Here is a 27021-nt window from a genome sequence, read left to right on the forward strand (position 1 = left end):
AAGCCTTGCCTGGCTCTCCTGAGGCCCAGTCCCGTCTGGGTGACAAGGAGGACCCCCTGGGCTGTTAGTGCAGGTGCCCTGGATGGTAGCGACAGTCCCAATCCACTGACCTTCCGGGCTCTGTCTAGGGGTGCACAGCCCCTCAACACCCTGCGTGTCTCCAGGGGCTCCCCATGAAGCCTCAGCACAATGATTGATGGGATACCCCAAGGAGACAATAAAGCTTTCCCGGACTCCGTCCCATCCCTCAGCACGGCCTATCCCAGCCAGCCGGCTCCCTCAAGGCCAGGCTGCCAGGCCCCAGTACCTCATGCAGAAACGGCTCTAACCAAGGCTGAGGCAGGCACTGGGGTCCCCAGTATCCCACAGGGGCAGGGCCAGCCCTGGGGAAAGGGTCCTCTGGGGCCCCTCCACCTTGTGAGGCCAGGACTGGAGGATGCTGAGCCAGGACCCCTTTCCCATGCCCCTTGCAGGCCCGGCCCTCCCGGTCTCCACCGTGTGCGTCCGTGAGGTCTGCCACTGGTCCAGCTGGTACAATGGGCACCGCCCAGAGCCCGGCCTGGGAGGCGGAGACTTTGAGACGTTTGAAAACCTGAGGCAGAGAGGGTACCAGGTATGCCCTGTGCCGGCTGACATCGAGTGCCGGGCGGGGCAGCTTCCTGACATGCCGCTGGAGGAGCTGGGCCAGCAGGTGGACTGTGACCGCATGCGGGGGCTGATGTGTGCCAACAGCCAGCAGAGCGCCCCGCTCTGTCACGACTACGAGCTGCGGGTTCTCTGCTGCGAATATGTGCCCTGTGGCCCCTCCCCGGCCCCAGGCACCAGCCCCCAGCCCTCCCTCAGTGCCAGCACGGAGCCTGCTGTGCCTACCCCCACCCAGACCACAGCAACCGAAAAGACCACCCTATGGGTGACCCCAAGCGTCCGGTCGACGGCGGCCCTCACCTCGCAGACTGGGTCCAGCTCAGGCCCCGTGACGGTCACACCCTCGGCCCCAGGTACCACCACCTGCCAGCCCCGGTGTCAGTGGACAGAGTGGTTTGATGAGGACTACCCCAAGTCTGAACAACTTGGAGGGGACGTTGAGTCCTACGATAAGATCAGGGCCGCTGGAGGGCACTTATGCCAGCAGCCTAAGGACATAGAGTGCCAGGCTGAGAGCTTCCCCAACTGGACCCTGGCACAGGTGGGGCAGAAGGTGCACTGTGATGTCCGCTTCGGCCTGGTGTGCAGGAACTGGGAGCAGGAGGGCGTCTTCAAGATGTGCTACAACTACAGGATCCGGGTCCTCTGCTGCAGCGACGACCACTGCAGGGGACGTGCCACGACCCCGCCACCGACCACAGAGCTGGAGACGGCCACCACCACCGCCACCCAGGCCCTGTTCTCAACGCCGCAGCCTACGAGTAGCCCGGGGGTGACCAGGGCTCCCCCAGCCAGCACCACAGCAGTCCCCACCCTCTCAGAAGGACTGACGTCCCCCAGATACACAAGCACCCTTGGTACAGCCACCACGGGAGGCCCCACGACGCCTGCAGGCTCCACAGAACCCACTGTCCCAGGGGTGGCCACATCCACCCTTCCAACACGCTCAGCCCTTCCAGGGACCACGGGGAGCGTGGGCACATGGCGCCCCTCACAGCCACCCACGCTGGCCCCAACAACAATGGCAACCTCCAGAGCTCGCCCGACAGGCACAGCCAGCACCGCTTCCAAAGAGCCGCTGACCACGAGCCTGGCGCCAACACTCACGAGCGAGCTGTCCACCTCTCAGGCCGAGACCAGCACGCCCAGGACAGAGACGACAACGAACCCCTTGACTAACGCCACCACCAGCCAGGGCACGACCCGCTGTCAACCGAAGTGTGAGTGGACAGAGTGGTTTGACGTGGACTTCCCAACCTCAGGGGTTGCAGGCGGGGACATGGAAACTTTTGAAAACATCAGGGCTGCTGGCGGCAAGATGTGCTGGGCACCAAAGAGCATAGAGTGCCGGGCGGAGAACTACCCCGAGGTAAGCATCGACCAGGTCGGGCAGGTGCTGACCTGCAGCCTGGAGACGGGGCTGACGTGCAAGAACGAAGACCAGACAGGCAGGTTCAACATGTGCTTCAACTACAACGTGCGTGTGCTTTGCTGTGACGACTACAGCCACTGCCCGAGCACTCCGGCCACCAGCTCCACGGTGACCCCCTCCTCCATCCCGGGGACCACCCACACCGCCACAGTGCTGACCACCACCACCACAACTGTGGCCACTGGTTCTATGGCAACACCCTCCTCTAGCACACAGACCAGTGGTACTCCCCCATCACTGATCACCACGGCCACTACGATCACGGCCACCGGCTCCACCACCAACCCCTCCTCAACTCCAGGGACAACAACCATCCCCCCAGTGCTGACCACCACCGCCACCACACCTGCAGCCACCAGCAGCACAGTGACTCCCTCCTCTGCCCTAGGGACCACCCACACACCCCCAGTGCCGAACACCACGGCCACCACACACGGGCGATCCCTGTCCCCCAGCAGTCCCCACACGGTGCCCACAGCCTGGACTTCGGCCACCTCGGGCACCTTGGGCACCACCCACATCACAAAGCCTTCCACGGTGACTTCCCACACCCCAGCAGCAACCACTGGTACCACCCAGCACTCGACTCCAGCCCTGTCCAGCCCTCACCCTAGCAGCAGGACCACCGAGTCACCCCCTTCTCCAGGGACGACCACCCCGGGCCACACCACGGCCACCTCCAGGACCACGGCCACGGCCACACCCAGCAAGACTCGCACCTCGACCCTGCTGCCCAGCAGCCCCACATCAGCCCCCATAACCACGGTGGTGACCACGGGCTGTGAGCCCCAGTGTGCCTGGTCAGAGTGGCTGGACTACAGCTACCCCATGCCGGGGCCCTCTGGCGGGGACTTTGACACCTACTCCAACATCCGTGCGGCCGGAGGGGCCGTCTGTGAGCAGCCCCTGGGCCTTGAGTGCCGTGCCCAGGCCCAGCCTGGTGTCCCCCTGAGGGAGTTGGGCCAGGTTGTGGAATGCAGCCTGGACTTTGGCCTGGTCTGCAGGAACCGTGAGCAGGTGGGGAAGTTCAAGATGTGCTTCAACTATGAAATCCGTGTGTTCTGCTGCAACTACGGCCACTGCCCCAGCACCCCAGCCACCAGCTCCATGACAACCCCCTTCTCCATTCCGGGGACAACCTGGATCCTCACAGAGCTGAGCACAACAGCCAGTACGACTGCATCCACTGGATCCACGGCCACCCCATCCTCCACCCCAGGGACCACCTGGATCCTCACAGAGCCCACCACTACAGCCACCGTGACGGTGCCCACCGGATCCACGGCCACCGCCTCCTCCACCCCGGGAACTGCTGGCACCCCAAATGTGACCACCACGGCCACGACACCCACCGTCACCAGCTCCAAAGCCACTCCCTCCTCCAGTCCAGGGACTGCAACCACCCTTCCAGCACTGAGAAGCACAGCCACCACACCCACAGCTACCAGATTTACAGCCATCCCCTCTTCCTCCCTGGGCACCACCTGGACCCGCCTATCACAGACCACCCCACCCACGGCCACCATGTCCACAGCCACACCCTCCTCCACTCCAGAGACTGCACACACCTCCACAGTGCTTACCGCCACGGCCACCACAACCGGGGCCACCGGCTCTGTGGCCACCCCCTCCTCCACCCCAGGAACAGCTCACACTACCAAAGTGCCGACTACCACAACCACGGGCTTCACAGCCACCCCCTCCTCCAGCCCAGGGACGGCACACATGCCTCCAGTGCGGATCAGCACAACCAGCACACCCACAACCAGTGGCTCCACGGTGACCCCCTCCTCCATCCCGGGGACCACCCACACCGCCACAGTGCTGACCACCACCACCACAACTGTGGCCACTGGTTCTATGGCAACACCCTCCTCTAGCACACAGACCAGTGGTACTCCCCCATCACTGATCACCACGGCCACTACGATCACGGCCACCGGCTCCACCACCAACCCCTCCTCAACTCCAGGGACAACACCCATCCCCCCAGTGCTGACCACCGCCACCACCACACCTGCAGCCACCAGCAGCACAGTGACTCCCTCCTCTGCCCTAGGGACCACCCACACACCCCCAGTGCCGAACACCACGGCCACCACACACGGGCGATCCCTGTCCCCCAGCAGTCCCCACACGGTGCCCACAGCCTGGACTTCGGCCACCTCGGGCACCTTGGGCACCACCCACATCACAGAGCCTTCCACGGTGACTTCCCACACCCCAGCAGCAACCACTGGTACCACCCAGCACTCGACTCCAGCCCTGTCCAGCCCTCACCCTAGCAGCAGGACCACCGAGTCACCCCCTTCTCCAGGGACGACCACCCCGGGCCACACCACGGCCACCTCCAGGACCACGGCCACGGCCACACCCAGCAAGACTCGCACCTCGACCCTGCTGCCCAGCAGCCCCACATCAGCCCCCATAACCACGGTGGTGACCACGGGCTGTGAGCCCCAGTGTGCCTGGTCAGAGTGGCTGGACTACAGCTACCCCATGCCGGGGCCCTCTGGCGGGGACTTTGACACCTACTCCAACATCCGTGCGGCCGGAGGGGCCGTCTGTGAGCAGCCCCTGGGCCTTGAGTGCCGTGCCCAGGCCCAGCCTGGTGTCCCCCTGAGGGAGTTGGGCCAGGTTGTGGAATGCAGCCTGGACTTTGGCCTGGTCTGCAGGAACCGTGAGCAGGTGGGGAAGTTCAAGATGTGCTTCAACTATGAAATCCGTGTGTTCTGCTGCAACTACGGCCACTGCCCCAGCACCCCAGCCACCAGCTCCATGACCACCCCCTTCTCCATTCCGGGGACAACCTGGATCCTCACAGAGCTGAGCACAACAGCCAGTACGACTGCATCCACTGGATCCACGGCCACCCCATCCTCCACCCCAGGGACCACCTGGATCCTCACAGAGCCCACCACTACAGCCACCGTGACGGTGCCCACCGGATCCACGGCCACCGCCTCCTCCACCCCGGGAACTGCTGGCACCCCAAATGTGACCACCACGGCCACGACACCCACCGTCACCAGCTCCAAAGCCACTCCCTCCTCCAGTCCAGGGACTGCAACCACCCTTCCAGCACTGAGAAGCACAGCCACCACACCCACAGCTACCAGATTTACAGCCATCCCCTCTTCCTCCCTGGGCACCACCTGGACCCGCCTATCACAGACCACCACACCCACGGCCACCATGTCCACAGCCACACCCTCCTCCACTCCAGAGACTGCACACACCTCCACAGTGCTTACCGCCACGGCCACCACAACCGGGGCCACCGGCTCTGTGGCCACCCCCTCCTCCACCCCAGGAACAGCTCACACTACCAAAGTGCCGACTACCACAACCACGGGCTTCACAGCCACCCCCTCCTCCAGCCCAGGGACGGCACACACGCCTCCAGTGGGGATCAGCACAACCAGCACACCCACAACCAGTGGCTCCACGGTGACCCCCTCCTCCATCCCGGGGACCACCCACACCGCCACAGTGCTGACCACCACCACCACAACTGTGGCCACTGGTTCTATGGCAACACCCTCCTCTAGCACACAGACCAGTGGTACTCCCCCATCACTGATCACCACGGCCACTACGATCACGGCCACCGGCTCCACCACCAACCCCTCCTCAACTCCAGGGACAACACCCATCCCCCCAGTGCTGACCACCGCCACCACCACACCTGCAGCCACCAGCAGCACAGTGACTCCCTCCTCTGCCCTAGGGACCACCCACACACCCCCAGTGCCGAACACCACGGCCACCACACACGGGCGATCCCTGTCCCCCAGCAGTCCCCACACGGTGCCCACAGCCTGGACTTCGGCCACCTCGGGCACCTTGGGCACCACCCACATCACAGAGCCTTCCACGGCGACTTCCCACACCCCAGCAGCAACCACTGGTACCACCCAGCACTCGACTCCAGCCCTGTCCAGCCCTCACCCTAGCAGCAGGACCACCGAGTCACCCCCTTCTCCAGGGACGACCACCCCGGGCCACACCACGGCCACCTCCAGGACCACGGCCACGGCCACACCCAGCAAGACTCGCACCTCGACCCTGCTGCCCAGCAGCCCCACATCAGCCCCCATAACCACAGTGGTGACCACGGGCTGTGAGCCCCAGTGTGCCTGGTCAGAGTGGCTGGACTACAGCTACCCCATGCCGGGGCCCTCTGGCGGGGACTTTGACACCTACTCCAACATCCGTGCGGCCGGAGGGGCCGTCTGTGAGCAGCCCCTGGGCCTTGAGTGCCGTGCCCAGGCCCAGCCTGGTGTCCCCCTGAGGGAGTTGGGCCAGGTTGTGGAATGCAGCCTGGACTTTGGCCTGGTCTGCAGGAACCGTGAGCAGGTGGGGAAGTTCAAGATGTGCTTCAACTATGAAATCCGTGTGTTCTGCTGCAACTACGGCCACTGCCCCAGCACCCCAGCCACCAGCTCCATGACCACCCCCTTCTCCATTCCGGGGACAACCTGGATCCTCACAGAGCTGAGCACAACAGCCAGTACGACTGCATCCACTGGATCCACGGCCACCCCATCCTCCACCCCAGGGACCACCTGGATCCTCACAGAGCCCACCACTACAGCCACTGTGACGGTGCCCACCGGATCCACGGCCACCGCCTCCTCCACCCCGGGAACTGCTGGCACCCCAAATGTGACCACCACGGCCACGACACCCACCGTCACCAGCTCCAAAGCCACTCCCTCCTCCAGTCCAGGGACTGCAACCACCCTTCCAGCACTGAGAAGCACAGCCACCACACCCACAGCTACCATGTTTACAGCCATCCCCTCTTCCTCCCTGGCCACCATGTCCACAATCCACCCCTCCTCCACTCCGGAGACCACCCACACCTCCACAGTGCTGACCACCACAGCCACCACGACAAGGGCCACCAGTTCCATGTCCACCCCCTCCTCCACTCCGGGGACGACCTGGATCCTCACAGAGCTGACCAGAGCAGCCACTACAACTGGAGCCACTGGCCCCACGGCCACCCCGTCCTCCACCTCAGGGACCACCTGGATCCTCACAGAGCCGAGCACTACAGCCACCGTGACGGTGCCCACCGGATCCACGGCCACCGCCTCCTCCACCCGGGCAACTGCTGGCACCCCCAAAGTGCTGACCACCACGGCCACAACACCCACAGTCACCAGCTCCAGAGCCACTCCCTCCTCCAGTCCAGGGACTGCAACCACCCTTCCAGCACTGAGAAGCACAGCCACCACACCCACAGCTACCAGATTTACAGCCATCCCCTCTTCCTCCCTGGGCACCACCTGGACCCGCCTATCACAGACCACCAAACCCACGGCCACCATGTCCACAGCCACACCTTCCTCCACTCCAGAGACTGCACACACCTCCACAGTGCTTACCGCCATGGCCACCACAACCGGGGCCACCGGCTCTGTGGCCACCCCCTCCTCCACCCCAGGAACAGCTCACACTACCAAAGTGCCGACTACCACAACCACGGGCTTCACAGCCACCCCCTCCTCCAGCCCAGGGACGGCACAAACGCCTCCAGTGCGGATCAGCACAACCAGCACACCCACAACCAGTGGCTCCACGGTGACCCCCTCCTCCATCCCGGGGACCACCCACACCGCCACAGTGCTGACCACCACCACCACAACTGTGGCCACTGGTTCTATGGCAACACCCTCCTCTAGCACACAGACCAGTGGTACTCCCCCATCACTGATCACCACGGCCACTACGATCACGGCCACCGGCTCCACCACCAACCCCTCCTCAACTCCAGGGACAACACCCATCCCCCCAGTGCTGACCACCGCCACCACCACACCTGCAGCCACCAGCAGCACAGTGACTCCCTCCTCTGCCCTAGGGACCACCCACACACCCCCAGTGCCGAACACCACGGCCACCACACACGGGCGATCCCTGTCCCCCAGCAGTCCCCACATGGTGCCCACAGCCTGGACTTCGGCCACCTCGGGCACCTTGGGCACCACCCACATCACAGAGCCTTCCACGGTGACTTCCCACACCCCAGCAGCAACCACTGGTACCACCCAGCACTCGACTCCAGCCCTGTCCAGCCCTCACCCTAGCAGCAGGACCACCGAGTCACCCCCTTCTCCAGGGACGACCACCCCGGGTCACACCACGGCCACCTCCAGGACCACGGCCACGGCCACACCCAGCAAGACCCACACCTCGACCCTGCTGCCCAGCAGCCCCACATCGGCCCCCATAACCACGGTGGTGACCACGGGCTGTGAGCCCCAGTGTGCCTGGTCAGAGTGGCTGGACTACAGCTACCCCATGCCGGGGCCCTCTGGCGGGGACTTTGACACCTACTCCAACATCCGTGCGGCCGGAGGGGCCGTCTGTGAGCAGCCCCTGGGCCTCGAGTGCCGTGCCCAGGCCCAGCCTGGTGTCCCCCTGCGGGAGTTGGGCCAGGTTGTGGAATGCAGCCTGGACTTTGGCCTGGTCTGCAGGAACCGTGAGCAGGTGGGGAAGTTCAAGATGTGCTTCAACTATGAAATCCGCGTGTTCTGCTGCAACTACGGCCGCTGCCCCAGCACCCCGGCCACCAGCTCCATGACCATTCCCTCCTCCACTCCGGGGACGACCTGGATCCTCACAGAGCTGACCACAACAGCCACTACGACTGCATCCACTGGATCCACGGCCACCCCATCCTCCACCCCAGGGACCACCTGGATCCTCACAGAGCCGACCACTACAGCCACCGTGACGGTGCCCACCGGCTCCATGGCCACCACCTCCTCCACCCCGGGAACGGCTGGCACCCCAAATATGACCACCACGGCCACGACACCCACAGTCACCAGCTCCAAAGCCACTCCCTCCTCCAGTCCAGGGACTGCAACCACCCTTCCAGTGCTGACAAGCACAGCCACCAAATCCACAGCTACCAGCTTTACACCCATCCCCTCCTCCACCCTTGGGACCACCGGGACCCTCCCAGAACAGACCACCACACCCGTGGCCACCATGTCCACAATCCACCCCTCCTCCACTCCGGAGACCACCCACACCTCCACAGTGCTGACCACCACGGCCACCACGACAAGGGCCACCAGTTCCACGGCCACACCCTCCTCCACTCCGGGGACGACCTGGATCCTCACAGAGCTGACCACAGCAGCCACTACAACTGCAGCCACTGGCCCCACGGCCACCCCGTCCTCCACCCCAGGGACCACCTGGATCCTCACAGAGCCGAGCACTACAGCCACCGCGACCCTGACCACCGGATCCACGGCCACCGCCTCCTCCACCCAGGCAACTGCTGGCACCCCCAAAGTGCTGACCACCATGGCCACAACACCCACAGTCACCAGCTCCAGAGCCACTCCCTTCTCCAGTCCAGGGACTGCAACCACCCTTCCAGCACTGAGAAGCACAGCCACTACACCCACAGCTACCAGCTTTACAGCCATCCCCTCTTCCTCCCTGGGCACCACCTGGACCCGCCTATCACAGACCACCACACCCACGGCCACCATGTCCACAGCCACACCCTCCTCTACTCCAGAGACTGCACACACCTCCACAGTGCTTACCGCCACAGCCACCACAACCGGGGCCACCGGCTCTGTGGCCACCCCCTACTCCACCCCAGGGACAGCTCACACTACCAAAGTGCCGACTACCACAACCACGGGCTTCACAGCCACCCCCTCCTCCAGCCCAGGGACGGCACACACGCTTCCAGTGCGGATCAGCACAACCAGCACACCCACAACCAGTGGCTCCATGGTGACCCCCTCCTCCATCCCGGAGACCACCCACACCGGCACAGTGCTGACCACCACCACCACAACTGTGGGCACTGGTTCTATGGCAACACCCTCCTCTAGCACACAGACCAGTGGTACTCCCCCATCACTGATCACCACGGTCACTACGATCACGGCCACCGGCTCCACCACCAACCCCTCCTCAACTCCAGGGACAACACCCATCCCCCCAGTGCTGACCACCGCCGCCACCACACCTGCAGCCACCAGCAGCACAGTGACTCCCTCCTCTGCCCTAGGGACCACCCACACACCCCCAGTGCCGAACACCACGGCCACCACACACGGGCGATCCCTGTCCACCAGCAGTCCCCACACGGTGCCCACAGCCTGGACTTCGGCCACCTCGGGCACCTTGGGCACCACCCACATCACAGAGCCTTCCACGGTGACTTCCCACACCCCAGCAGCAACCACTGGTACCACCCAGCACTCGACTCCAGCCCTGTCCAGCCCTCACCCTAGCAGCAGGACCACCGAGTCACCCCCTTCTCCAGGGACGACCACCCCGGGCCACACCACGGCCACCTCCAGGACCACGGCCACGGCCACACCCAGCAAGACCCACACCTCGACCCTGCTGCCCAGCAGCCCCACATCGGCCCCCATAACCACGGTGGTGACCACGGGCTGTGAGCCCCAGTGTGCCTGGTCAGAGTGGCTGGACTACAGCTACCCCATGCCGGGGCCCTCTGGCGGGGACTTTGACACCTACTCCAACATCCGTGCGGCCGGAGGGGCCGTCTGTGAGCAGCCCCTGGGCCTCGAGTGCCGTGCCCAGGCCCAGCCTGGTGTCCCCCTGCGGGAGTTGGGCCAGGTTGTGGAATGCAGCCTGGACTTTGGCCTGGTCTGCAGGAACCGTGAGCAGGTGGGGAAGTTCAAGATGTGCTTCAACTATGAAATCCGCGTGTTCTGCTGCAACTACGGCCGCTGCCCCAGCACCCCGGCCACCAGCTCCATGACCATTCCCTCCTCCACTCCGGGGACGACCTGGATCCTCACAGAGCTGACCACAACAGCCACTACGACTGCATCCACTGGATCCACGGCCACCCCATCCTCCACCCCAGGGACCACCTGGATCCTCACAGAGCCGACCACTACAGCCACCGTGACGGTGCCCACCGGCTCCATGGCCACCACCTCCTCCACCCCGGGAACGGCTGGCACCCCAAATATGACCACCACGGCCACGACACCCACAGTCACCAGCTCCAAAGCCACTCCCTCCTCCAGTCCAGGGACTGCAACCACCCTTCCAGTGCTGACAAGCACAGCCACCAAATCCACAGCTACCAGCTTTACACCCATCCCCTCCTCCACCCTTGGGACCACCGGGACCCTCCCAGAACAGACCACCACACCCGTGGCCACCATGTCCACAATCCACCCCTCCTCCACTCCGGAGACCACCCACACCTCCACAGTGCTGACCACCACGGCCACCACGACAAGGGCCACCAGTTCCACGGCCACACCCTCCTCCACTCCGGGGACGACCTGGATCCTCACAGAGCTGACCACAGCAGCCACTACAACTGCAGTCACTGGCCCCACGGCCACCCCGTCCTCCACCCCAGGGACCACCTGGATCCTCACAGAGCCGACCACTACAGCCACCGTGACGGTGCCCACCGGCTCCACGGCCACCACCTCCTCCACCCGGGCAACTGCTGGCACCCCAAATGTGAGCAGCACGGCCACGACACCCACAGTCACCGGCTCCAAAGCCACTCCCTCCTCCAGTGCAGGAACTGCAACCACCCTTCCAGCACTGATAAGCACAGCCACCACACCCACAGCTACCAGCTTTACAGCCATCCCCTCTTCCTCCCTGGGCACCACCTGGACCCACCTATCACAGACCACCACACCCACGGCCACCATGTCCACAGCCACACCCTCCTCTACTCCAGAGACTGCACACACCTCCACAGTGCTTACCGCCACGGCCACCACAACCGGGGCCACCGGCTCTGTGGCCACCCCCTACTCCACCCCAGGGACAGCTCACACTACCAAAGTGCCGACTACCACAACCACGGGCTTCATAGCCACCCCCTCCTCCAGCCCAGGGACGGCACACACGCTTCCAGTGCGGATCAGCACAACCAGCACACCCACAACCAGTGGCTCCATGGTGACCCCCTCCTCCATCCCGGAGACCACCCACACCGGCACAGTGCTGACCACCACCACCACAACTGTGGGCACTGGTTCTATGGCAACACCCTCCTCTAGCACACAGACCAGTGGTACTCCCCCATCACTGATCACCACGGTCACTACGATCACGGCCACCGGCTCCACCACCAACCCCTCCTCAACTCCAGGGACAACACCCATCCCCCCAGTGCTGACCACCACCGCCACCACACCTGCAGCCACCAGTAGCACAGTGACTCCCTCCTCTGCCCTAGGGACCACCCACACACCCCCAGTGCCGAACACCACGGCCACCACACACGGGCGATCCCTGTCCACCAGCAGTCCCCACACGGTGCCCACAGCCTGGACTTCGGCCACCTCGGGCACCTTGGGCACCACCCACATCACAGAGCCTTCCACGGTGACTTCCCACACCCCAGCAGCAACCACTGGTACCACCCAGCACTCGACTCCAGCCCTGTCCAGCCCTCACCCTAGCAGCAGGACCACCGAGTCACCCCCTTCTCCAGGGACGACCACCCCGGGCCACACCACGGCCACCTCCAGGACCACGACCACGGCCACACCCAGCAAGACCCGCACCTCGACCCTGCTGCCCAGCAGCCCCACATCGGCCCCCATAACCACGGTGGTGACCACGGGCTGTGAGGCCCAGTGTGCCTGGTCAGAGTGGCTGGACTACAGCTACCCCATGCCGGGGCCCTCTGGCGGGGACTTTGACACCTACTCCAACATCCGTGCGGCTGGAGGGGCCGTCTGTGAGCAGCCCCTGGGCCTCGAGTGCCGTGCCCAGGCCCAGCCTGGTGTCCCCCTGCGGGAGTTGGGCCAGGTTGTGGAATGCAGCCTGGACTTTGGCCTGGTCTGCAGGAACCGTGAGCAGGTGGGGAAGTTCAAGATGTGCTTCAACTATGAAATCCGCGTGTTCTGCTGCAACTACGGCCGCTGCCCCAGCACCCCGGCCACCAGCTCCATGACCATTCCCTCCTCCACTCCGGGGACGACCTGGATCCTCACAGAGCTGACCACAACAGCCACTACGACTGCATCCACTGGATCCACGGCCACCCCATCCTCCACCCCAGGGACCACCTGGATCCTCACAGAGCCGACCACTACAGCCACCGTGACGGTGCCCACCGGCTCCATGGCCACCACCTCCTCCACCCCGGGAACGGCTGGCACCCCAAATATGACCACCACGGCCACGACACCCACAGTCACCAGCTCCAAAGCCACTCCCTCCTCCAGTCCAGGGACTGCAACCACCCTTCCAGTGCTGACAAGCACAGCCACCAAATCCACAGCTACCAGCTTTACACCCATCCCCTCCTCCACCCTTGGGACCACCGGGACCCTCCCAGAACAGACCACCACACCCGTGGCCACCATGTCCACAATCCACCCCTCCTCCACTCCGGAGACCACCCACACCTCCACAGTGCTGACCACCACGGCCACCACGACAAGGGCCACCAGTTCCACGGCCACACCCTCCTCCACTCCGGGGACGACCTGGATCCTCACAGAGCTGACCACAGCAGCGACTAAAACTGCAGTCACTGGCCCCACGGCCACCCCGTCCTCCACCCCAGGGACCACCTGGATCCTCACAGAGCCGACCACTACAGCCACCGTGACGGTGCCCACCGGCTCCACGGCCACCACCTCCTCCACCCGGGCAACTGCTGGCACCCCAAATGTGAGCAGCACGGCCACGACACCCACAGTCACCGGCTCCAAAGCCACTCCCTCCTCCAGTGCAGGAACTGCAACCACCCTTCCAGCACTGATAAGCACAGCCACCACACCCACAGCTACCAGCTTTACAGCCATCCCCTCTTCCTCCCTGGGCACCACCTGGACCCACCTATCACAGACCACCACACCCACGGCCACCATGTCCACAGCCACACCCTCCTCCACTCCAGGGACTGTCCACACCTCCACAGTGCTTACCGCCATGGCCACCACAACCGGGGCCACCAGCTCTGTGGCCACCCCCTCCTCCACCCCAGGAACAGCTCACACTACGAAAGTGCTGACCACCGCGGCCACCACGACAAGGGCCACGAGTTCCACGGCCACAGCCTCCTCCACTCCGGGGACGACCTGGATCCTCACAGAGCTGACCACAGCAGCCACTACAACTGCAGCCACTGGCTCCACGGCCACCCCGTCCTCCACCCCAGGGACCACCTGGATCCTCACAGAGCCGAGCACTACAGCCACCGTGACCGTGCCCACCGGATCCATGGCCACTGCCTCCTCCACCCAGGCAACTGCTGGCACCCCAAATGTGACCACCACTGCCACGACACCCACAGTCACCAGCTCCAAAGCCACTCCCTCCTCCAGTCCAGGGACTGCAACCACCCTTCCAGCACTGAGAAGCACAGCCACCACACCCACAGCTACCAGCTTTACAGCCATCCCCTCTTCCTCCCTGGGCACCACCTGGACCCGCCTATCACAGACCACCACACCCACGGCCACCATGTCCACAGCCACACCCTCCTCCACTCCAGAGACTGCGCACACCTCCACAGTGCTTACCACCATGGCCCCCACAACCGGGGCTACCGGCTCTGTGGCCACCCCCTCCTCCACCCCAGGAACAGCTCACACTACCAAAGTGCTGACTACCACAACCACGGGCTTCACAGCCACCCCCTCCTCCAGCCCATGGACGGCACGGACGCTTCCAGTGTGGTTCAGCACAACCAACAAACCCATAACCAGTGGCTCCACGGTGACCCCCTCCTCCATCCCGGGGACCACCCGCACCCCCACAGTGCTGACCACCACCACCACCACAACTGTGGCCACTGGTTCTATGGCAACACCCTCCTCTAGCACACAGACCCCTGGTACTCCCCCACCACTGACCACCACGGCCACTACGATCACGGCCACCGGCTCCACCACCCCCCTCTCCTCCACTCCAGGGACAACACCCATCCCCCCAGTGCTGACCAGCACGGCCACCACACCCACAGTCACCAGCTCCAAAGCCACTCCCTCCTCCAGTCCAAGGACTGCAACCACCCTTCCAGTGCTGACAAGCACAGCCACCAAATCCACAGCTACCAGCTTTACACCCATCCCCTCCTCCACCCTTGGGACCACCGGGACCCTCCCAGAACAGACCACCACACCTGTGGCCACCATGTCCACAATCCACCCCTCCTCCACTCCGGAGACCACCCACACCTCCACAGTGGTGACCACCACGGCCACCACGACAAGGGCCACCAGTTCCACGGCCACACCCTCCTCCACTCCGGGGACGACCTGGATCCTCACAGAGCTGACCACAGCAGCGACTACAACTGCAGTCACTGGCCCCACGGCCACCCCGTCCTCCACCCCATGGACCACCTGGATCCTCACAGAGCCGACCACTACAGCCACCGTGACGGTGCCCACCGGATCCATGGCCACCGCCTCCTCCACTCTGGGAACAGCTCACACCCCCAAAGTGGTGACCACCACGGCCACCATGCCCACAGCCACTGCCTCCACGGTTCCCAGCTCATCCACCCTAGGGACCACCCACACCCCCGCAGTGCTCCCCAGCAGCCTGCCAACCTTCAGCGTGTCCACTGTGTCCTCCTCAGTCCTCACCACCCTGAGACCCACTGGCTTCCCCAGCTCCCACTTCTCTACTCCCTGCTTCTGCAGGGCATTTGGACAGTTTTTCTCGCCCGGTGAGTGCATGTGGATAACGCTGCTGTACCCTTTCCCCACATGCTATGCCAACCTGGGTCTGCCTGTCCTGGGAGCCAGTGGCTTTCTCCCTGCTGGTCATGTTTGTTCACCACTGGCCTCACTTGGCCCCTCCCGGCCACACTCGGTCCCCACTGGCCTCACTGGGTCTCCTCTGGCCACAATCCGTCCGCACTGGCCACAATCAGTCCCCACTGGCCACACTTGGTCCCCACTGGCCACAATGCGTCCCCCCTGGCCACATTCCGTCTCCCCTGGCCACAATCCATCTCCACTGGCCACACTGGGTCTCCTCTGGACACAATCCATCTGCACTGGCCACAATCAGTCCCCAGTGGCCACACTTGGTCCCCACTGGCCACACTCAGCCTCTGCCCTCTCCACCCCCTTCCCTGGAACCGCTGCTCCCTCTTGCGCTGACCTCTGCCTTTGCTCTCCCAGAACTCTGGCTTACCCGTCTCTGGGAGTGGCTTATCTTTCTATGGTGTTGTTCTTCACAGGGGAAGTCATCTACAATAAGACCGACCGAGCCGGCTGCCATTTCTACGCAGTGTGCAATCAGCACTGTGACATCGACCGCTTCCAGGGCGCCTGTCCCACCTCCCCACCGCCAGTGTCCTCCGCCCCGCTGTCCTCGCCCTCCCCTGCCCCTGGCTGTGACAACGCCATCCCTCTCCGGCAGGTGGGCCCCGCCTGCCCTCCACCTCCCGTGCTGCGTGCACACGGTCTGGGTTGGCTGGAGGCACAGCCACAGTCCAGCCCCCGAGGCCCGTCTCAGTGACCCCGCCGCCAGTATCTGCAGTTGGAGGAGACACACAGGGTCTAGGGGCCAGGCTAGCACGGGGGCCGCCCTCCCCAGGCAGGCTCTTGTGGCCACCCGGGGCTTTGGGCCATGAGGGGTGGGATGAGCCGTGGATGGGTCCCGTGAGCCTGTCCAGGTGAGGACGTGCATGTTCCCTGCCCCAGGTGAATGAGACCTGGACCCTGGAGAACTGCACGGTGGCCAGGTGCGTGGGTGACAACCGTGTCGTCCTGCTGGACCCAAAGCCTGTGGCCAACGTCACCTGCGTGAACAAGCACCTGCCCATCAAAGTGTCGGACCCGAGCCAGCCCTGTGACTTCCACTATGAGTGCGAGTGTGAGTGCGTCGGCGGCCGCAGGATTACCCCGGGGGCAGGTGGAGCAGAGTGCACCGTCGGCTAGGCTGGCAGAATGCGGCATGGTGGGGCACAGTGGGGTGCAGTGGGGAATGGTGGTGCATGGTGGGGAATGGTGGGGTGCAGTGGGGCATGGTGGGGCATGGTGGGGTGTGGTGGTGGTGTTTGGGAGATCACTGGCATCCCTTCAGGAAACCATCATGTACCATGCTGTCTTGGGCCTCAGTGGTGCACGTCCTGAGAGCTGTTAGTATGCAGGCTCCGTGTCCACAGGGCTGAAAATGCTGACACAGCCCAAGGGAGAGGCAGCAGAGGCTGGTTTGCTGAGCTTCTCTGCACATCAGCCTGTGTGGTTTGAAAGGGACCCTGCCCAGGGGCTTCTGGGGCCAGGAGAAGCTCAGGATGGAAGCGGGAGCCCAGAGGAGCTTTTGTCTCCTGGGTCCTAACAGCGGCTTCCATCACCGTGCGGGACCCGCCGCTAAGAGGTCACGGCGTTCTCACTCCTCCATGTCCTTGGCCCAGGGCTGCTGTTCCAAACCGCCACAAGCTGGGGAGCTTATACAACAGAAACACACTCTCCGTCCTGGAGCTGGAAGTCTGAGATCCAAGCGGGCAGGGGATAGACTCCCTGCTGAGGGTCTGGGGAGGCCCTTCCTGCCTCTCCCAGCTTTGGGGACTCCAGGTGTCCTTTGGCTGTGGCTGCATCCCTCCGATCTCCGCCTCTGCCTCTCTGTGGCCTCCCCTCTCTGTGTCTGTGTCTCTTCTGTCTCCCGTAAGGACACTGGTCATTGGATTGAGGGCCCACCCAGCTAGTCCACGATGATGTCATTTCAAGATGCTTCCCTTAATCCCATCTGCAAAGACACTTTCTCCCGGCAAAGCCACATGCGGAGGTTCTGGGGTGGTCATAGATTTTGGGGGACCCCATTCTACACACTGGACCCATTTTTATAGACGAGGCAGCTGAGGCCCCAGGGGCTTCAGTGGCTCCCCGAGGCGGCAGTCACAGTGGTGACGCTGGCTGCCATGACGCCTGGGGAGCGAGGGCACCACCACAGAGCCTGCCAGCCCGTCCATCTCTGTCCTGCAGGCATCTGCAGCATGTGGGGCGGCTCCCACTATTCCACCTTTGACGGCACCTCTTACACCTTCCGGGGCAACTGCACCTATGTCCTCATGAGAGAGATCCATGCACGCTTTGGGAATCTCAGCCTCTACCTGGACAACCACTACTGCGTGGCCTCTGCCACTGCCACTGCCGCCCGCTGCCCCCGCGCCCTCAGCATCCACTACAAGTCCATGGATATTGTCCTCACTGTCACCATGGTGCATGGGAAGGAGGAGGGCCTGGTGAGTCCAGGCTGCGGGTGGCACAGTGTTGACCCAGTCCCAACTGCACCTGGGCAGGCCGACTGCAGGCCGGGGTGACCCAGGTGCTGCAGCGATGGCCCAGTGCCCAAGACAGCTCCCAGGGGGCAGGGAAGGCCTGTGGAGCCGCCTAAGGCTGAGCACACCCTGTGGCCTAAATGCAGCCAACTGGAGACTCCAGGCCCCCAGGGAAGATCTGGGCTTTGGGGTGGGGGATACACAGGGGGGTCTCTGCACATGGAGGCAGAGCCCCAAAGAGAAGCCCTGCTCCCCGAGCCCACCTGGCACTGCCTCCCGGCTCAGGGTTCCCCCGGATTCCCCCAGATCCTGTTTGACCAAATTCCGGTGAGCAGCGGTTTCAGCAAGAACGGTGTGCTTGTGTCTGTGCCGGGGACCACCACCATGCGTGTGGACATTCCTGCCCTGGGCGTGAGCGTCACCTTCAATGGCCAAGTCTTCCAGGCCCGGCTGCCCTACAGCCTCTTCCACAACAACACCGAGGGCCAGTGCGGTGAGTGGGCGGCGGGTCCTGCCCCGGCCAGGGCTGCTGCTGGGCCTGACAACCCAGTGAGCATAGGGGAAGCCTGGGGAGGGGAATGAGTGGGGGAGGGGGGTGGGGGCTGTGAAAGGCTCCCCAGATTCCAGCCCCGCGGTGACACCCCCACTCCCAGGCACCTGCACCAACAACCAGAGGGACGACTGTCTCCAGCGGGACGGAACCACTGCCGCCAGTTGCAAGGACATGGCCAAGACTTGGCTGGTCCCCGACAGCAGAAAGGATGGCTGCTGGGCCCCGACTGGCACACCCCCCACTGCCAGCCCCCCAGCCCCGGTGTCTAGCACACCCACCCCCGCCCCATGCCCACCGCAGCCGCTCTGTGATCTGATGCTGAGCCAGTGAGTCCTCCCCTCGGGGGTTGCAGGCCCTGGGGCGCCCCCGCCCGCCCGCCCGCACGCACGCACGCAGCTCCCTGGGGCTGGGGGCCCTCCGTCCTGATTGCTTTGCCCCACAGGGTCTTTGCTGAGTGCCACAACCTTGTGCCCCCGGGCCCATTCTTCAACGCCTGCATCAGTGACCACTGCAGGGGTCGCCTCAAGGTGCCCTGCCAGAGCCTGGAGGCTTACGCAGAGCTCTGCCGCGCCCGGGGAGTGTGCAGTGACTGGCGAGGTGCAACCGGCGGCCTCTGCGGTGAGTGGGGGCAGCCCTGGGCCCCCCAGACTCCTCGGCCTCTCTGAGTGTCCTGTTCGGTGAGTGGGGGTGGCCCCGGGCCCCCCAGACCCCTTGGCCTCTCTGAGTGTCCTGTTCGGTGAGTGGGGGTGGCCCTGGGCCCCCCAGACCCCTCGGCCTCTCTGAGTGTCCTGTGCGGTGAGTGGGGGCGGCCCCGGGCCCTCCAGACTCCTCGGCCTGAGTGTCCTGTGCGGTGAGTGGGGGCGGCCCCGGGCCCCTCAGACTCCTCGGCCTCTCTGAGTGTCCTGTGCGGTGATTGGGGGCGGCCCTGGGCACCCCCAGACCCCTCAGCCTGAGTGGCCTGTGTGGTGAGTGGGGGTGGCCCTGGGCCCCCCAGACCCCTTGGCTTGTCTGACACCTCTCTGTGCCCACAGACCTCACCTGCCCACCCACCAAAGTGTACAAGCCATGCGGCCCCATACAGCCTGCCACCTGCAACTCCAGGTGAGCACAGGGATGGCTGGTGCCTTCCCCGCCACCCAGGCCTGCCTGACCGGTCTGGGGGAGCAGGAGGAGGCCAGAGGGTATCCCACTGTGGGCCACAGATCTCTGGGGTGCCCGAGCCCAGGACTCCTTGGAAAACATCCCCTGCTGCTCCCAGATGCCTTAGAGACAGAGTCGGGCAGGGGGCGCATCCCTGGCCACGCCTGGCCCCGCATCCCCACCTGGCCCCGCCCCCGAGCCCCACCCATCCCCACCCACCCCCACCCCAGCCCCACACGTCCCCGCCCCCAGCCCCGCCCACCCTGAGCCCTGCACTCCACCCATTCATCTCCTTCCCCGCTCCCCACTGCCCATCCTGGGGATTCATGTGGATGACAGTGGAGGCCTCCTGGATCTCTAGGTCTCAGGGCCTCTCTTGTCATCCTGCAGGAACCAGAGCCCACAGCTGGAGGGGCTGGCAGAGGGCTGCTTCTGCCCTGAAGACCAGATCCTCTTCAACGCACACATGGGCATCTGCGTGCAGGCCTGCCGTAAGCTCCGCCACCTGCGGCGGGACACGACCCTGGGCCCGACCCAAGCACACACAGGGTGGGAGGAGCCGCCCAGGACCATGACGTGCTCTCCCCTCTCCCCAGCTGACCCCTGTGACCTGTTCTGCCCCACCAGAGCATGGGATGGCCCCAGAGTGGCCCTGAACCCTGCAGAGCCCCCACGGTCCCCTGAAGCCCCACAGGGAGGCTCTGTCCTTGAGTGATCCTGTGGTGGTCCCTCCCCTGAGCCCTGCCTCCCACCACCATGGATGAGGCTTCCATGCACTGACAGCTGGGCTCACGGTGCCCTGGCCTGAGCTCCAGCCACATCTGACACCCCAAAAGTTCTCCACAGCCTTCCATCCCGGGGGGAAGCAGGCTCCAGGCCTGAGAGCACCTCCCATGGCCAGAGGCCCCTCCGCCTGCAAACTCAGCACCCTCCGTGATGCCATGCTGTTTTCTTTCCAGCCTGCGTGGGACCTGATGGGTTTCCTAAATTTGTGAGTGGCTCCACCCCCACCTGCCCTACCCCACCCTCTCGCGAGCTGAGGGAGGGAGGGAAGGAGCATCCCCATCCCACAGGGCAGCTGTGGGGCGCCCGAGTGTGACGTGGACGTGCCAGTGGCTGGTGTGCGCTTCCTGCCCTATCACTCTGGGCCACTCGGGTACCAGCCCGAGGGAGGGGATGGCTGGACAGATGCCCAGGGTTGACCTGTGTCTGTCCAGGAGCCCTCAGGGACCCCCTTGATCCATTCCAGCCCGGGGAGCGGTGGGTCAGCAACTGCCAGTCCTGCGTGTGTGACGAGGGTTCAGTGTCGGTGCAGTGCAAGCCCCTGCCCTGTGAGGCCCAGGGTCAGCCCCCGCCGTGCAACCGTCCCGGCTTCGTAACCGTGACCAGGCCCCGGGCCGACAACCCCTGCTGCCCCGAGACGGTGTGCGGTAAGACCCTGCAGAGCAGAGGTGCCCGGCATAGGGTGAGGGGGGACAGAGCCGGTGCCCACCAGGGGCCTGTGGGTTGGGTACAGGAGAGCAGAGGAGAGCCACTGTGTCCTGGCGTGACCGCGGCAGGACCACTCGGCAGAGATGGCCTCCAGGTGCTTCATTCTCCTCCTAAGGATGAGGCTGGTGACCTCTGGCCTGCCCAGGAGTGGCCCAGGGACGTGGGAAGCAGCGGGGAGGTGGCCAAGCAAGGGGCCTGGAGGGAGCCCCCAGGGGCTGTGAAGCGGTCAGGTCCTCGGGGAAAAGCACGCCTGCGACTTACTCTGGGAAGAAGTGGTCGGGAGGAGGAGTGAGCAGCGCCCAGACAGTAGCCTCCATTCTCCCGCAGTGTGCAACACAACCACCTGCCCCCAGAGCCTGCCTGTGTGCCCGCCAGGGCAGGAGTCCATCTGCACCCAGGAGGAGGGCGACTGCTGTCCCACCTTCCGCTGCAGTGAGCGGGGCTGGGGCGGGGCTGGGGCCGGGCTCCTGGGTGGCCTCTTGCTGGGGGTGGGGGGGTGCAGGATGGTGGGGGCGCTGGAGCACATGCTCCCCACCACTTGTCGAGGGCTTAGCTCCCTTTCCTTCTAGGACCTCAGCTGTGTTCGTACAATGGCACCTTCTACGGGGTAAGGGCACAGCAGTGGGTGGGTGTGGCCCTGGGGCCTGAACATGTGTGTGGGATGCCCCAGGGCTCTCTGAGCCCCACTCCTTGTCTTGACATTCCTGCCCTGAGGGCCGATCCGCACAGGGGCCCTGGACACGTCAGAGCTGGGACATGCTTGGGACTCGGGGGCACCTTACGTCGACAGCCATGAGCTCCACACCTGCTGCCTCTGAGAGGTCCCTTCAGGGGCTCCCAGCAACAGCCTGGGGGCAGCACACGCTGGCCTGGGGTCCCCGCCTGCCCACCCAGATTCCTACCCGCCCGGATTCCTGCCTGCCAGATTCCTGCCCCCATGGGGTCTCTGCCCACCCAGATTCCTGCCCACATGGGGTCTCTGCCTGCCCGGATTCCCTGCCCACCTGTGGTCCCTGTGTGCATCAGCTCCCTGCCTGCCCGGGTCCATGCTCAGCCAGGGGTGCATCTATGCTCCATCTGAGGAAGGAACAACTCCCTGCAGGCCCCAATGGGTCATGGGGAGGGGTCCTGGCCCTGTTGCCCCACCAGTGCCCTCAGTGCCACCCTCCCACCCCTTGCAGGTTGGTGCAACCTTCCCAGGCGCCCTTCCCTGCCACATGTGTACCTGCCTCTCTGGGGACACCCAGGACCCAACGGTGCAATGTCAGGAGGATGCCTGCAACAATACTACCTGTCCCCAGGTGAGACCCGAGGCACCTGCCCCCAGGTGAGCCCCTGAGGCACCCGCCCCCAAGTGAGACCCGAGGCACCCGCCCCCAGGTGAGACCCGAGTCACCCGCCCCCAGGTGAGCCCCTGAGGCACCTGCCCCCAGGTGAGTCCCTGAGGCACCTGCCCCCAAGTGAGACCCGAGGCACCTGCCCCCAAGTGAGACCCGAGACACCTGCCCCCAGGTGAGACCTGAGTCACCTGCCCCCAGGTGAGCCCCCAAGGCACCTGCCCCCAAGTGAGACCGGAGGCACCTGCCCCCAGGTGAGCCCACAGCTGCTGGGCAGACCCAGCCCTGAGTCACTTATCCTGGCTCCCTGGGGTTCTCTAGCTCAGCCACTGCTGGGGTCTTGTTTGTTTCCAAAGGGAGGGTATGAAGTAGGAGGATAACTGAGGGGGTCTGGGGGTGGGACAGGACCTGCAGGCTGCTGGGGACAGGGGCTGGGGTCAGGTTCCAGGAAGGCAGGGGTAGGCAGAGAGAAGGTGCTGGAAACTGGGGTGAGGCTGAGCCGGGATAACAGTGGGGGCAACTTCTTTGGGTATAGGCCCAGGCAGGGACAGGGCTAAGGGGTCCTGGACCACTGGGGTGTAGACAGGAGGGCAGGCTGGGCCGGGGCATGCACTGGAGGAGAGGGTTAGGGCCTGACGCCCCTCATGTCCCCACAGGGCTTTGAGTACAAGAGAGTGGCCGGGCAGTGCTGTGGGGAGTGCGTGCAGACCGCCTGCCTCACACCCGATGGCCAGCCAGTCCAGGTAACAGCAGAGGCATGTGGGGGCAGGTCTCAGCTCCCTCCCTGGAGACCCTCACCCCCAACGGGGCTCTGCACAAGAGGTAATCCCTACTCAGCTTCCACACTCACCCTTGAATTTCAGCTGAACGAAACCTGGGTCAACAGCCGTGTGGACAACTGCACGGTGTACCTCTGTGAGGTTGAGGGTGGAGTCCATTTGCTGACCCCACAGCCTGCATCCTGCCCAGATGTGTCCAGCTGCAGGGTGTGTGCTGGAGGCCCTGCCCCTGCCTGGGAGTCCTTGTCCATCAGGGAGGCCCAACCCCTGTCTGGGATGCCCTGCACAGCAGGGAGGCCCCACCCCTGCTGGGGAGGCCCCACCCCTGCCTGGGAGGCCCCACCCCTGCCTGGGAGGCCCCGCCCCTGCCTGGGAGGCCATGCCCCTGCCCTGGTGGGCCCCTCCCCAGGAGGCCGCACCCACCAGGGAGGCCCCGCCCACAGCCCTGCCCCCTGTCTTTGGCCCACCCCAGGGGAGCCTCAGGAAAACCGGTTGCTGCTACTCCTGTGAGGAGGGTAAGTGGAAGCCACCTTCCCACACCAGCCCTCCAGCTCCAGCCCGTCGCCACCCATCCATTCCTGCCCAGACATCTGCACTAGGCAGCAGTGGGATGCCCGAGTCCAGACTCCACCCTTGGTCCTGGAGGGCCATGGGAGGGGTGGTCCCATGGGGAGGGTCGGCCCAGCAGGTCCAGGCCCTCAGAGTGAGGGTCCAGTGGGGCTCCACATCTGCCTTTCCTCCTCCCAGACTCCTGTCAAGTCCGCGTCAACACGACCGTCCTGTGGCACCAGGGCTGCGAGACCGAGGTCAACATTACCTTCTGCGAGGGCTCCTGCCCCGGAGCGTCCAAGTGAGTGGGCTCCCGGCCCTGTGCCAAGAGCACCTGCATGTGGTGGGTCCGCCCTGGCCCGTCAGCTGGCTGGCAGCCTGCTCTGGGTCAGGAGGGCCTACGCCAGCTCCAGGAAGGAGGGAAGGGGCTCCCCAGCAGGGCTCCCTCTCTCCACGTCCATTGGCAGAAAGCCTGGGGCCGCTCTCCTAGCCAGGCCAGGGCCTGGCTGAGCCGAGCCACATGGCACAGAGCTCCCGGCTGCGAACCCAGGTCCAGGTGTCCCCCTGGGGAGGGTGGGTGGAACCAGAGCCTTCTGTGAAGCCCCCCATGGCTTGCCACTGTAGTTGGCTGTCAGCAGGAGGGGCCAGAAGGGTTGACCCTTAGCTAGAAGAGGCAGGAGGAAGGGTCAAGGGCTGCTCAGGGTCAGCAGGATTGGAGGAGCTGGTTCAGACAGGGGAAGTGCAGGCCACAGAAGACAGAGCCGGGAGCCAAGGGACCCTGGGGGCCCAGAGCTGCCCCATCCTGAGAAGGTGAAGCCTCACGTGCCCACAGAGCAGGCCACTGTGGACAGAAGGGGGCGGCCGTCTGGCCCAGGACCCCAGAGGCCCATGTGTCACCATGGCTGGGCAGAGAAACGGCGGGGCCAAGGTGGCTGATGTGAGGGCCACCCTGCGTCCACAGGTACTCAGCAGAGGCCCAGGCCATGCAGCACCAGTGCACCTGCTGCCAGGAGAGGCGGGTCCACGAGGAGACGGTGCCCTTGCACTGTCCTAACGGCTCGGCCATCCTGCACACCTACACCCACGTGGATGAGTGTGGCTGCACGCCCTTCTGTGTCCCTGCGCCCATGGCTCCCCCACACACCCGTGGCTTCCCGGCCCAGGAGGCCACTGCTGTCTGAGAACGTTCTGCCTCCATCCCCATGCTCTGTCCACCTGGAGCCAGGACGTGCATTGTCCGATCATGAAAACCTTGGGCCTGCTCTGCGGAGCCCCCCGGCCTGTGTGTGGCACCCCGTGCTCCGTGCTCCTGCTGCCCACCCCGTGGGTGAAACCGGCCCCAGAAGGGTGAGGGGCCAGCAGGACCCCTTTCGGGAGGGCGCCACTCAGGAGTCCTACCCTGGGAGAGCCTGTGGCCCACCTTGGCCTCGCCCCTCCCTGATGTCACTGGGACGCCCTGGAACAAACTAAGCATGTGCGGGCCTATGTGTCCCTGCCACGGCCGGAGCGCCCGCGCAGCATGGATTCCAGCTGGCCACGTCCGGCCGCTGCGGCAGACAGGCTGGTCCAGGCAAGGCCAGCTGCTGCCAGGAAGCTGCGACAGGCAAGGCGGCCGCCTGTCCATGCCTGCTGCAGGGTACCTCAGGGCTGAGGTCGCAACGGCCAGGTCAGAGAGGGGTCAGCATCCCAAAGCCCCCTCTGCTCAACCCAGCCAAGTTTTGCAAATAAACCCTGAGCATTGAGTACGTTTCCTGTCCTGACGTCTTTTCTTGCCTACCGTCTCTCCCAGGCTGTCCAGGTCCTCTGTGGGCTGCTTGCCTGGGGCCTGCAGGCTGGAGGACACATCCAGGGGACGGTCCAGGACTCCCAGCAGCCACTGAAGGACCAGGAAGCCTCTGGGAAGGCCAGGCAGGGTGGGGGACAAGGAGCCGCTTGGTCATCCACATGCCCCTGTGGGCACCCCGAGAGTCAGTCTTGGGCTGTGGGAGCACTGCCCAGGGGACAGGGGGCAGGGGGCCGCCAGGACCCAGAGGTCACCCCGGCTGTTATTTCCAGTGTAGGGGATTGTGTGAGGAAACCAGCTCATGTAGGAAGATGGAGGCAGTCAGTGGGGCAAGCAGGCAACCAGGCCCGGTCAGCAGGGAGGTAGCTGCCCCCCAGGGCAGGTGCATGGAGCCAGGCGCAATGCTCCCAGGCTGGTGCTGGGCCCTGTGGGGCCGCCTTTCACCCTGTTCCATGCGCACCTCTCCGGGAATGCTTTCCTTGGGGCACTTGCTACGCAAGCGACACGTGAGCTTGCTGGCCTCCTGTCCCGCCTCTTGTCCCGCCTCCACACGCACGGGCAGGGCTTTCTGCCCTTCCTTTCTATTGCTCTGTCCAGAGCAGAGAGCACCCGGTGCAGACAGCAGGGTATCGGGGAGCCTGTGGGATGGGTGGGGTCAGCAGCTGGGGCTGCAGGTGTGGGCAGGGAAGACAGTGAAGGTGGTGCCAGCCAGGACCTAGGCATAACGGGATGCAGGGAGCTTTGGACACAAAATGACCTCCTACTGGGCAGGGGATGGCTACAGGCAGACCGTGGCCTGGGGAGACAAAAGCAATGCTCGTGCCTGGCTGCAGAAGCCTGTGGTGTGGGTGCAGAGCGGGGCCTTCCCCACACCGGGGCCTGCCTCTGCCCTGTGCCCTTGGGTGGGTCCTGCCCTGCCCAGGAAGTGATGCCATCACACTGTACATTTACAGAGCTCCCAGCTCCTGGGGGCCTGGCCAGGCCCCTGCCAGCGCTCCAGAGCTCCAGCCTCTCCTGCCCTCCTTGCCGAGGCCCAGCAGGGCCAGCCACCCCAGGA

The 27021-nt window shown here is 64.8% G+C and overlaps 1 protein-coding gene across 1 annotated transcript in view; it reads left to right on the top strand.

Moving 5' to 3' along the window:
• MUC5B (mucin 5B, oligomeric mucus/gel-forming) overlaps positions 1 to 25906 on the top strand; it is a 43655-nt gene extending 17749 nt beyond the window's left edge. Inside the window, exons 31-49 of the mRNA XM_054661861.2 lie at positions 474 to 15770; positions 16290 to 16471; positions 16756 to 16927; positions 18037 to 18296; positions 18639 to 18825; positions 18986 to 19211; positions 19328 to 19503; positions 19917 to 19986; positions 20416 to 20516; positions 20985 to 21016; positions 21275 to 21455; positions 21844 to 21948; positions 22086 to 22123; positions 22698 to 22817; positions 23510 to 23596; positions 23717 to 23839; positions 24105 to 24147; positions 24380 to 24482; positions 25143 to 25906. Of these exons, the coding sequence (XP_054517836.2) occupies positions 474 to 15770; positions 16290 to 16471; positions 16756 to 16927; positions 18037 to 18296; positions 18639 to 18825; positions 18986 to 19211; positions 19328 to 19503; positions 19917 to 19986; positions 20416 to 20516; positions 20985 to 21016; positions 21275 to 21455; positions 21844 to 21948; positions 22086 to 22123; positions 22698 to 22817; positions 23510 to 23596; positions 23717 to 23839; positions 24105 to 24147; positions 24380 to 24482; positions 25143 to 25362 (17723 nt within the window). The 3' untranslated portion in view covers positions 25363 to 25906. The remainder of the gene's footprint in view (positions 1 to 473; positions 15771 to 16289; positions 16472 to 16755; positions 16928 to 18036; positions 18297 to 18638; positions 18826 to 18985; positions 19212 to 19327; positions 19504 to 19916; positions 19987 to 20415; positions 20517 to 20984; positions 21017 to 21274; positions 21456 to 21843; positions 21949 to 22085; positions 22124 to 22697; positions 22818 to 23509; positions 23597 to 23716; positions 23840 to 24104; positions 24148 to 24379; positions 24483 to 25142) is intronic.
• The last annotated feature ends 1115 nt before the right edge of the window (positions 25907 to 27021 follow it).

Source organism: Pan troglodytes, chromosome 9 (genome assembly GCF_028858775.2).
Source record: "Pan troglodytes isolate AG18354 chromosome 9, NHGRI_mPanTro3-v2.0_pri, whole genome shotgun sequence".
In the NCBI taxonomy this organism is placed as follows: domain Eukaryota; kingdom Metazoa; phylum Chordata; class Mammalia; order Primates; family Hominidae; genus Pan; species Pan troglodytes.